This window comes from Neltuma alba, unplaced genomic scaffold (assembly GCF_004799145.2).
Source record: "Neltuma alba isolate B1F8T4 unplaced genomic scaffold, ASM479914v2 tig00006011_pilon, whole genome shotgun sequence".
NCBI classification, from domain to species: domain Eukaryota; kingdom Viridiplantae; phylum Streptophyta; class Magnoliopsida; order Fabales; family Fabaceae; genus Neltuma; species Neltuma alba.
In genome coordinates, this window is record NW_021634316.1 from 47,974 (window position 1) to 60,885 (window position 12,912).

The 12,912-nt window shown below is 32.3% G+C and overlaps 1 protein-coding gene across 1 annotated transcript; it reads left to right on the forward strand.

Moving 5' to 3' along the window:
* The first annotated feature begins 5,816 nt into the window (after positions 1-5,816).
* On the forward strand, positions 5,817-12,414 carry LOC114749301 (aspartyl protease family protein 2). Its single transcript, XM_028937797.1, has 6 exons — positions 5,817-5,987; positions 6,469-8,179; positions 10,073-10,138; positions 10,293-10,408; positions 11,109-11,172; positions 11,774-12,414. Exons 2-6 carry the CDS (start codon positions 6,506-6,508, stop codon positions 12,113-12,115), a joined length of 2,262 nt encoding a protein of 753 aa, XP_028793630.1. The 5' UTR covers positions 5,817-5,987; positions 6,469-6,505; the 3' UTR covers positions 12,116-12,414.
* The last annotated feature ends 498 nt before the right edge of the window (positions 12,415-12,912 follow it).

Below are 12,912 nucleotides of genomic sequence, written 5' to 3' on the forward strand. Positions count from 1 at the left end.
AAGCATTACGGTTGTTAGCTAATTTTAGTTCTTCACCTTAATTCACATGATTCAACTTTAGAGTCCAACATTAAATATGAAGGGAAGTATTTTTTTATTTTTATACAGGACTTTGCTGCCTTGTAGTCAATCAAGGAATGGTGGCTACTCGGCGAAGGCTTTGTTTTCTAAATAATTGTAATTATTAAATTTAACTAGTTCACTAATTAAAGCTCCTCTAGATAGTGTTGTTCCATAATGAAGGTCCTAGGTTTTTTATTTATTTTTTGACCTGAAGGGTCCTAGGTTTTGAACTTGAGAACTGCCAGTAGTTTAATTTGCTTACCTTTTGCGAGGACTTATAAATTTAATATAATGCTTAAACTAGCGTCAACTTGCTTTGCAAAACCGCTTCCTTGCTTGAATTTGGTTACTAGAACCTCTCAATTGACCGGTGTTCCTGCATGATTCGCGTACAAATTTACTTTGAAAGTTTTCACACAACAGTACCGAGTATAAATTTTTCTTAAAAATTTAAAATTATAGTAATATTGCCTTCAATCGTTAAAAAATTAACATTCACAGTTAAAATAGTGACATTGGCTATTACTGTTTTTAGTGGCAGGGGATAATATTGTTATGATTTTAAACTTTTAATATAAATTTGCATTAAAAAAAAACCTTTGGATACCTAGTACTCCTAAGTTAAATTTTTCAGGATAAATTTACATCTTATCCCATGTGAAACATATACGAGAGCCTAATCCATAAACCATGAACACATAAAACAAACAGAACCAATGGACCTAAAATAAACTAAAAGCAGAGCAACCAATCAGAAAACCAACGGCTGAAAAATTAAAATGACTTCGAACCAGCAATGACATTGCTTGCATGAAATACAAAGAGAGAAGGCGAATGGCGAACAAGTGATTGGCTCATCCGCTCTAATATTTTGCAAAATTTTCTTCTCCATTATATTAAAATTATCTAACTCACCCTTAAAAATTAAAAAAATTGACAACAAACTAATTTTTAACGTGAAATTTTCATAATTTTTTTTTTCTCAATGAGATGGAAGCAAATCTACTTAAGCAGTAAGCAAGGGACCATAAGAATATAGCTATTAGTAGGGCCCTTCTATTTTATAGCAACTTTATGGTTCAAGACAATTTTCAGTTTGCAAAATTTTTTAAATAAAAAAATTGAAAACATAGAAGCATGTACACACATTCTCTGGTTGTATCTATGAGTCACTTCCAACATGTTTTAGATAGACACAAAAAACTTTAAACTTTATTAATGCTCATTTAAAATTTAACAATTTTTCAATTTTATCCCTATTTAATATATATTATAGCTCATATAAATAAAGTCAACACAATAATAAATGAACGGTAAAATTGTATATACATACGAAAAATTTTTCTCAGTGTCTTATAAATAGGACTAAAAAATATCTATTTTTTCAACGATTAAATATAATAAAAAATATCTTTCTTTTTTTTTACTTTGTAAACTGGAGTAGAAAGGTGGCAAGCAAAGCAACCAGACACAGTGGTGATTGTGATTTCCAATATTAACATCTATATTCAAGGCTGCTGCTTTAAATCGGCAGGTATGTCCCACGTATGTTCGCATCAAACTTCAACAAACTCCGCGGCTTTTTTCTTTTTCTCTTATTTAAAATGCCTTTCTGTGATCTCGAAGCTCCTTCACATTTTAAATTTTTTTCTTTGGTCGCTGTGATTGGGACTTGCTAGGGTTTCAGAATTTCAATAAAGGCATATGCCTTTTGTTTGATTCTCAGTTCTTTACTAGTTAATATTTTTAATGTAAAATATATATATTATTAATAACTTATGAAATAATGCAATTTATTTTATATCCATATATTATCCAGGGTCAACTTTGAGTTTGGTTAAGATCATAGCTTAGATATACTTTTAATGATACTCGTATCACATAACTTTCATTTTCACTAAGGTAGACACATGGATTAAGGTTAGAGAAAAAGATTTGATCCTATATTGTATGAAGTATTTTTTTCAAAGAAAAAATTGCAAAAAAATCCCTAATCCAAAAATTTATGACCCCTAAAATGTTTAAAAGCTGTTTAAGAATTCTTTTACAAATTATTTTTAGCGAATGTAAATTTTTTTAGCTGTGCGTCACCTATTTTTAAGGACATACAAAATCAAAAATATTTATACATAACTGAAGATATGTTGCACAATACCACATAGTTAAAAAAGACTTCTATTCGGAAAAAAAAATCCAGGTTTCTTGATATCTTTAAACACTAAATTTGACAATGAAAAAAATCTTTAACATTTCTTCCCTTTTTTATGCCTTTTTGTTTTTGTGACTTTTGTCATGCCTTTTGAAACAAATTCAAAATACCCTTGCTGCAAAGAAGGAATGAGTAGAATAGGAATAGAAGCAATTGAAGTGGTCACCTGCAAATCTTTGCCATATGGGCCATGCAAGTGGCTGTCAAAGAAGAGTGAGACACTGAGACCGACCATCACATGACATTAAATATTAATTGACTGGGTCTGGTTTTCTTGGTGGTTAGGTATGCACTCTTACTGCTGGTTAAAAAAAATAATTGTTACTATAGCTTGGACATTCATACCTAAGAACAGTACAGTTTTCTATTTTTATATTACTATCATTAATAATCATCCATTAATTAATTAGTATTACCTCTGGTCCTCATTATAAGAGTCAGTTGATTAATTTGAGGAGATTAAGGAAGTAAGTTGAGTTAGTTATTTGCCTTAAATAAGTGTTGTCTTTCCTAAAATATCATTGATAATCAAATGTATTGACTAGAACTATCATTATTAGAAGAACTATTTTGAAAAAAAAAAGTATAAACATGAGAGACAAAGTGGATTGGGGTCTTATATTTAGGATCAGAATAAAAGTCAAACAGAATCTTATATTAAAGACCGGATATTGAACTAATTAATGGGGTTCGTGTTGTTGTATTACTAGGTTTTGTATTTGTTTTGCATTCAAAATTAATTAGTGGCCCGCTGGTCGTACGAGATTTAAGAAACAGGCTGTCATCCATCCACCATGAACAGGATAATTTGTTGGAATATTTTTATTAGGCGTAAATACAAGGACTCTCCCGTCTACAATATAAGTCGTTTTAATTAATTTATTAATATTAAAAAATTGTATATATTATGCATAAATATGGATACTCCTTTTAATTTATAATATAAGTCATTTTAACTAATTCATTAGTATTAAAAAATGATATTTAATTCATTAAATGTGTTCAAATGAGTTTTTTTTACAACTTTACAAGTATTAAATAAGGTTGTAAAGGAGAGAAAAATAAGTATTAATTACTTTTCGAGTGACTTATATTTTGGACCATTTTTCTAAAAGCAACTTATATTATGGACCAAAGGAGTAGTTTGCTTTTTTTTTTTTTTTTTTTAAATTTACGTCACACAGCTGTACTTTGAAATGCAATGATAGTTAAAATACCAAAATTAGTGTTTCTCTGTCGGAGCAATGAGAAATAAAAAAATCATAAATATTTTTTTTATACATTATACTGTTGAAAATCATAAGGTTTGAAGAATGAGTGGCACTGCATGCTTTGGATTTTATATATGTATATATTGTTATTATTATGTAAAAATTGTATTTCACTTTCTCTAAACTGCTGCTCTTTTAATGAGGCATAAAATGTCGTAAACAGAGTAAGAAAAACTGATAAATTAATAAGAATAATGTGAGAAAAATATTATATGAAAAACATAAAGTACATGAAAATACCCCTATATACTCATATGGTATTAAATATAAAACTCATTTTACAGTGCAAAAAGAGTGTTATATTTAGAATTTGAGGGGTAATATATTTAGGGGCAAGTATTAAATAAGTTTATCATAAGGTAAACTCTATGCAAATTTCCTTTGATTGCGATTACAATGATACAAATACTTCTATATGCTATAATATTTATAATATATTCAATATTATTAATTAACAATGCATATTTTTCATCAAAAATAAATATTATTTCTGATTATTAATTTAATTTTTTATTTTATAAATCTAACCACCTCTTTATCCATCCATTTTTCTTAAAAAAATAATAAAAAAAGGTGTCCAGAGAAATTGCACTGTCTTTATTGTCAGCAATTTCTTCAGATTTAATATTTAATATTATTTCGTGCCTCACAGGCTCAGATTATCACTGACGTTAGTTTTTGAAGCTGTCAAATGATCATGAAGTTGTTGAGATTATGGCTGGAATCAAGAAAGCAGTACTGATAAAACAATTACATTTATTGTTTTTTATGAGGTTTGACTCATTAATAAATCTCCCGAAAGAATTCAAGGATATTATTACCCTAATACTGTTACTGATTTTTAATATAAGAGCTAATTATCTAATCTGTTTAGATTAATAAAATTTGTTAAGCTAGTTATTTATAATAAATATGTGCTGTCTTTCTTAAAATATCCTTATTAATTATGTGTACTAACTACAATTATCATTTGATTGAATCTTTAGTATATACAACTAGTACAATGATTACTTAAAAAAAAATAAATATAAAAAATAAAATATATTAAAGTTTTATATTTAGAATTAAATTTTAGGTCAAACTAATTCTTTTATATAAAACTTAAGCCTCAAAGTCAAATCTTATTACATCATCTTTCGGTTTTTTACAGGTCAATTCATACCCTTTTTTTTGTTTTTATAATTCACATTCTAAATAGTTTCAGTTTAGTCCTTTATAGATTGTTCAAGAAATTGGACAAAAAAGAATTCTATCTAATCGTTGGGTGAAAAAAAAACTCAATATATAAAGCCCATAAAGTCAATTTTAATTAATTATTAAGTATAATATATTTGTTCGAATGACAATTATATTCTGTCAATATTCAATATTAAGATGTGAATCTCACTATTTTTTTAATTTTTTTTCTCCTCTCTATCTTTAATTGAATACTCCACTTGATTGTGTCTAAATTCAAATATTATCATATGGCAAAATCTTTTACTTATTTATAAAGTTTTTTCAAAATGAATTTACATGTAGTCATTAATCACCATGGTCAAGTAATTTTTGTAACAGAATTTAAAATTTAAATATACTATAATAGTAACAAATGATTACCATACTTGAATTTTTTTAAAAAAAAGGTATAATTTATGAATTATATTTTATGCCACTGGCATAATTTACATTTTTTTTATTCCATTACAAGAGCTTGACTTGGAATTTATACTTACACCCCATGGCATTCTCACTATATCCTCGTCGCAAACAAGGCGTCTAAAAATTGATCTCTACTTTTATTATTTATGGATAATAATATGATTTGATATATATATTGGACGATTATTTATAAAATATTTAAACATTAGAGAAAATTGGAAAAAAAGTTTCCGTTAAAGATTTTATTGGTGAAAATATCTAAATCAGAATATTAATATGTTTTATATATAAAAAATTATTAAGTTTTTTCATTACTAAAATTTTCAATAGGATATATTTTTCGTAATTTTCTCCAAAAAAAAAAAACTCGTGGAAAAAAAATGCCTTTACGAGGGGGCGATGGCTTCATGAATCACAAGGCTTTGCGTCCTTTAAGGCTATTGCCATTTTTCAGCGCGTAACCATCAATACCCCAATTCTCTCTCAGGTCTTTTTCCTTTGTTCAACTCACAAAATCTTCATTCTCTCTCCCTCACTCTTTCTTTTGTCCCCACACGAGTAAGACAGATTCAAAAACTCTGACCACTGAGCACAGACATCCTCTTCTTCTCCACCTCCAACTGGAAATCCCCAAGAATTCAATTTTGACTTTTTTTGAAGTTGCAGGCTATTTCCTCTTAAGCCTTTCATCATCACACTGAACAAAGCATAAACGAGTCACCAACTTGGAAAGTTTGGTACAGTTTCTTTCAACCCCCACCAAGCTGCAAGCTTCGGAAATTCCCCTCTGAGAAGCAGACCAGGTATGAACATGATCTCTCTGGCATTTATGTCACCGGGATCACAGAAATTTATTTTTTGTTCCAAAACTTAATATTGTTCTGTAACTGATAGTATGTGAAGACTTGATGAAAACGCGTTTTTTCGTTTGGACTTCGCTCTCACCCAAATTTAACGTCTCTGCATCAGAATTTTCTTACCCTCCAAACACACATTTTGGCCTTCAGAGTTCCCATTGTAGTTAATTTACATCCTTATCTCCATTTTTCTTCAGTCAACTTTAACTTTCAGTCTTGGATAGATTTTGCTTCCTGGGCTTCGGGACAATTCGTGATTGACTTTATTTATTCCCCATTTTGTTTTCATTTGGGTGTTTGTTTCTGGGAAATTTCTGTATACAAGGAATTCAGACCCCTCTTGCTCTTTCCACAGTTCAGAATGTCTTAGAGTTTCCTTTTTCTTCCTTAGATTTCTTACTGAAATTTGCAAGGCGTTCGATGTTAGATTTTTCTCTGGGTCCAAGGAAGAAGATACCGTCGCTATGGCTTTGAAGTTTTCTCTTGTTCTGGTTCTGCTCGTAATATATTCGAGCGCAGTGGAGGCTGTTTCCAGCAACGACAATCAGAACTGTCTCAAGAAAAATGGTTCTTCTCTCGCTGCCATCAAAATGCCTGATCATCCAGGCCTCAATACGGCGTCTTCTTCTGCATATACTGACTGTAGCTTCTCAAAGTCTGAGAAATTTGGGCATTCAGGAATAACCACATCAGATGAAGATACTGGTGATGATTATGTAGCAACACCACAGAAACAATTGCTAAAGCTCGATCTGAAACGTCGACCTGTGACGGTGAGTGAAGATGCCGAGCCAAAAAAACCTGTGATTGATTTCACTATTCGGGACTTGACCAGAATCCAGACCCTTCATAGAAGGGTCAAGGAGAAGAAGAACCAAAACACTGTTTCAAGGCTGCAGGAAACACAGCTCAAATCAAAGCAGGCTGTTACTCCGGCGCCGGCACAGGCAGCTGTGCCGGAGTATTTCATAAATGCGTATCCCGGCCGGCTTGTGGCAACATTGGAATCAGGGGTCAGTCTTGGCTCTGGAGAGTACTTCATGGATGTGTTTGTTGGTACACCTCCAAAACATTTCTCTTTGATACTTGATACAGGCAGTGATCTTAACTGGATCCAATGCGTTCCTTGTTATGTTTGCTTTGAGCAAAGTGGACCTTACTATGATCCTAAGGATTCAAGCTCCTTCAAGAACATAAGCTGCCATGACAAAAGGTGCCAGTTAGTGTCATCCCCAGATCCACCTCAGGCTTGCAAGGCTGAGAAGCAGAGCTGTCCTTATTTCTACTGGTATGGGGATAGCTCCAATACAACTGGGGATTTTGCTCTCGAGACTTTCACAGTTAATCTCACCACATCTGAAGGGAAGTCTGAGTTGAAGCGTGTGGAGAATGTAATGTTTGGTTGTGGACATTGGAATAGAGGTCTGTTCCAAGGAGCTGCTGGGTTGCTGGGACTAGGAAGAGGGCCATTGTCATTTGCTTCTCAGCTTCAATCTCTTTATGGTCATTCATTTTCCTATTGCCTTGTGGATAGAAACAGCAACAGTAGCAGCAAACTGATATTTGGGGAAGACAAGAAACTTCTCAGCAACCCAAACTTGAATTTCACCTCATTTGTGGGTGGGAAAGAAAACCCAGTTGATACATTTTACTATGTGCAGATAAAAGCTGTCATGGTTGGTGGTGAAGTACTGAAGATACCAAAGGAAACTTGGCTTGTATCTGCAGAAGAAGGTGGTGGTAGTGGTGGAGGAACCATCATTGATTCTGGCACTACTCTAACTTATTTTGCAGAGCCTGCTTATCAGATTATCAAGGAGGCTTTCATGAAGAAGATCAGGGGCTACAAGATGATTGAAGAAGGCCGTTTTCCTTTAAAGCCTTGCTATAATGTTTCTGGGTTTGAAGCTGTTGAGCTGCCTGATTTTGGGATCATGTTTGCAGATGGAGCTGTTTGGGATTTCCCTGTGGAAAATTACTTCTTTGAGATTGAACCAAGTGCTGTTGTTTGTTTGGCAATTCTGGGCACTCCTCATTCAGCTCTTTCCATAATTGGGAACTATCAGCAGCAGAACTTTCACATCCTCTATGATCTCAAGAATTCCAGACTCGGATTTGCACCAGTGAATTGTGCTGATGTTTAGTAAACACTGAAGATTTTAAGTGAACATGATTGGTTGATGTCACCTGAGATGAAAAGAAGAGATAGAAGGAGAAAGATGTGGGACCCATCTATCGAGATAGAGGTGATAGGTGGTCCCACTTCTCTCATTTTATTTTATTTTTACCAAAAGTTCAGCTTCTGTCATTGGTCGTCTGAACTCTAATTTAAGGGGTGTGGATTTTTAGATTTTTTTTTTTCCTGATGGAAAGTTATAGATGCATGCTATGAGAGACAAGGCAGTGTATTGTTTGTTTCTTTACTAGGTGATTGTAGAAGTAAGCTTCAGGTAATTACAGAAACAAGATCATAAATACTTGATTTCATTGTCAATCAGAAAGTGCAGAATTTTGCTATATTTTGAAGTGTAAAATCATCACTAGGTAGGCCTGGGAGTGTAAAAATAAATGAGACTAGAAGAAAAAAGGAAAGATGAAGCCTAATGTCACTCTGACTTGTGAATAGTATTTGAATTTTGAGGAGAATAATATTTTTATAAGTAGTTAAAGAAATGGTACAGATTATGACACTAATCAATTGGTTTCTCCGTGATAAGAGAGTCACTCATTAATCAAAATAAAAAATAACGATATAAGTATAAAGATATTGTTCAAATTGAGCAGCAGGAGAGAATAAAGATCCACATTCCTGCAACAATTTAATGAAATTTCGTAGATCATTCTCCCGTATTTAATTATGTGACTTAATTTGAGAGTTGATATTAATCTTATATGTGATATCTATTTTATATGTTTATTAATTTTTCTCAAAATAACCCTATTGATATCCTCTTAATAATAATCAAGTAGGGAAGAGGGAGAAGAAATTAGGGGAGAGAGAGAAGAAATTAAAAAAAAGATAATTATGATGCTTTAGAAAAAAACATATCATATTAATTAATTTACTCAAATTAGTTAATATGAAGGAGTATTAATGTTTGTCTTGAAATAATCAAAGTCAATTACAATTAACAAGTCTCGATTAATTTTTTTTTGCGCTGAAATAAGTCATGATTAATTAAGTTCTGTTTCATTAAAAAGATATGATTAGTTATGTTTACAAAATCATTCAAATGGAAAGAAAAGGAATAGAATTTAATAATCGCCTGCTTCCTCACGTGAACTTGTTATTTGGTATACCCTCAACCAAATTGTGATTGGGTTTATTGAAATTGTCATTTGTTAAAGTGAACTTATTATTTTTCATAGTCGACTTGTCATTTGACTGAGGGGCATTTCAAATATTTTACCAAAATTTCATATTTATAATATGAATCCGGGTCTTTATTTGCTATTTTCCAAATTAAGAATCTCAAATTATAATTTTTATATATTGAGAGTCTTTATTTATAATTTTCTCAAACTATATTAAGATACAAAATCTGTTTGCATAAATCCTATTTAGTCATTACTTTAATTACAAAATGTGTTCCCCCCTCAAAGCATAGTTCGTATTTTGGGGTAATTTTATTTGAAACATTATTAAGTATTAAATATGAAAATACTTTTCAAAAGATGTGCCACATTTAATATTTCATGAAGCGATATGACTAATATAAAGTTAATTTAATTATTAAATTAAAAATTTTGTTCAAGATCTGGTACAAATATTTGTCACAATTTTTTCATTTTTTTTTTTTGCCAACATTTACTTTTATATTTATATATATAATTCCTCTGCAAATTTCCACAAAGAACTGAGATAATTTTTTTAATTTCTATCTCAGATTTTTAATAAACATACAATAAATGATAAATATTTTAACAACTGCACCTTTTCAAAGAATATTTTTCATGGGCCTTTTTACTGGGCTGTGGTTTTAGATGGCCCAATCAAACAGCTCGGTAGGGTTTTATCAGTTGTCTTCTAGTGCAATGCGATTGTGCTTCTTCCCCTTGCGTCCAGCCATCCATCGTCCCAAATGGTTTCGTTCAGGGTAATGCACGACATGTTCCATGGCGTTTTATGCATTTCTGAATTTCCCTTTGATTGTTTCGGAGGAATGAGTTCGTCATTTTCAATTCCTAATTGTATTTTGTTCTGTGAAGTTTTGAATTGGTTCCAATGATTGTTTGATTGTGTGGAAACAGTTTCACCAGTACCAGGTGGTGGGAAGGGCCCTTCCTACAGAGACAGATGAGCACCCCAAGATCTATCGGATGAAGCTTTGGGCCACCAATGAGGTCCGTGCCAAATCCAAGTTCTGGTGCGTTATGATCCTCTCCCTGTATTGCCTTCTACTTGGACGATGAGAAAATGCAGGAATTAAAAGCAGTTCCTGTTTTAAAGCTTCGCTAAATTCACACTTTGGTTCATGAAAGATGTTTTGTGTTTTATCGTGAATTAAACGTGCTGTATAGCTCAGACCTCAATCTGTCTTCTTTTTGTTCGTTTTAGTCCTTTGTTTGCTTACTAAAGGAATAGCTTGACGCTAGAATAATGAAAATAGAGTATCCAATCGTACATTATGTCGTTTCAGAACATAGCTCAGATCATTCATATTTTTCATTACCAAAGTTGGAATTTAGTAAATTTACTTATATGGTATATATGTGAATAATTTAGAAAGTCATAGATACTGCATCCTGTAAGAATTTTGAGGCCCGAAATTTTTGTATAAATTAAAATTTCGAGAATAATGTTTTGACTTTCAGCTGATTTGTTGATGCTAAATTAATCGAATAGGTTCCATCATTTAAAATAAAGGACTTAAACAGTATCTGATTTCGCTCCCCGACAACTCTCTTGACCCTGTATTACCGCATCCGTCTTTTGAATGGAATGAGAAAGTTGCTTGTATTATATATATATATATATATATATATATATTGAGTTGAATAGTTGTATGTATTTGATGTCTTTAAAAATAACATCAGGCGTTTTTCTTTTCGTTTTTCATTTTGCAGGTATTTCCTGAGAAAGCTGAAGAAGGTGAAGAAAAGCAATGGGCAAGTGCTAGCCATTAATGAGGTCTGAAATATCCTTCTAGGTTTTACAATATTCCTTTAGACGATGCAAGACCCATTCTGTTATTCTACTAGTACAATGAGTTACATTGAACATTGGTTTTTAAATTGGAAAGATGCTTAACAGTGGAATATGCTTTTGGGAGAAATTGAATGATCTAACAGCTATAGGAAAATGTGGTCTGTAGGCATTGAAGTTTGATGAATTTGAACCAGGGTTCAGGAGACTGGCTTACGTATATCTTTTATTTTTTGTCGTCCAATAGCCTTATGTGCTAACCTCTTGGAATCTATGCATCATGAATTTGAGTAAATGCATATAGAGGATAACAAATGCTGGAGATTTTTAATTAGAGTCAATTTGCAAAATATATGAAGATCAAACCAACGGTAAAGAAACACTTAGGACCCGAGCATGTCGCTTCATGATTGGTTTAGCCTGCCTATTCATTTATAGCCTTGGCCTACCTTAGAATCTTCATACTTTTTTAAGGTTGTGGTGGGGTGGTGGGATTGTTTCCAACTTCTTAGCTTCAGTTGTATTTCAGGTCCATCTATCATCTTCTCAAATGAGATAATTTGCTTTTAACATGTGATGATTGCAGATTTATGAGAAAAATCCTACCAAGATTGATAACTATGGAATCTGGCTGCGATATCAAAGTAGAACTGGTTATCATAACATGTACAAGGAATACCGAGACACCACCCTCAATGGTGCGGTTGAACAAATGTACACTGAAATGGCATCACGTCACAGGGTGAGGTTTCCATGCATCCAGATCATCAAGACAGCCACCATTCCTGCAAAGATGTGCAAACGAGAGAGCACCAAGCAATTTCACAATTCTAAAATCAAGTTCCCATTGGTGTTCAAGAAGGTCAGGCCGCCAAGTAGGAAGCTGAAGACAACTTACAAGGCATCAAGGCCCAACTTGTTCATGTGATTTGGACAAATCACTTTCCTTTTGCTTATCTCTGAGAAGTTGTTTGATTTATTAGTGAACTTGCAAGAGCTAGAAAAGCTAATCGTATAGCACCAAACATCACCACATGCAACTGCAAGCTTTTAAGCTTTGAGCATTTTGTTTCGGAGAGTTGTTTTGATATTTTGCCGATCCGCATCAACTTACTCATAATTAATTGTTAAATTTTATTGGAAAGGCGATTTTTGGTTTATTATGATATGAGATTTGTTTGTACAAATTCCATTTAACCATTACTTTAGCTGCAAAAATGTCTTAAACATGCCCCCCGTAAAAGTTTGACTGGACCTGATGAGTCCATGTGTTCCCTCTAATTTTCGAATGATGAAATGATAATTATACAAAAAGTTTGGGGATGCTCAGTGGGTTTAAAGAGGCATGTGACCAAGGCATGAGAGGCATTATGCTGCAGAGCGACTCTGTGGAAGCTTATTGCTGATGCAAATTGACACACGTGAAACTAAGTGCTGCCGTTTAGTTTTGCTTGCTTTTATGGTGTTTTGTTTTTTCAGAAGTATCGAAAACAAAAATATAAATTTAAATATTAAAATCAAAATTTTGTTCACTATCATGGAAGATGGTTATCCGACTTTTTTATATTTCCTTTTATATTGTCGTCATATAATATTTCCGTGAAAAAATTCAACAAAGAACTTGGATAATTTTTTAATCTCATTTTTTTGGGTAAAAATACAATAAAATGATAAATATTTCCAAGAATTGTACTTTTTAAACCCGCTTCTCATGGGCCTTCTTAT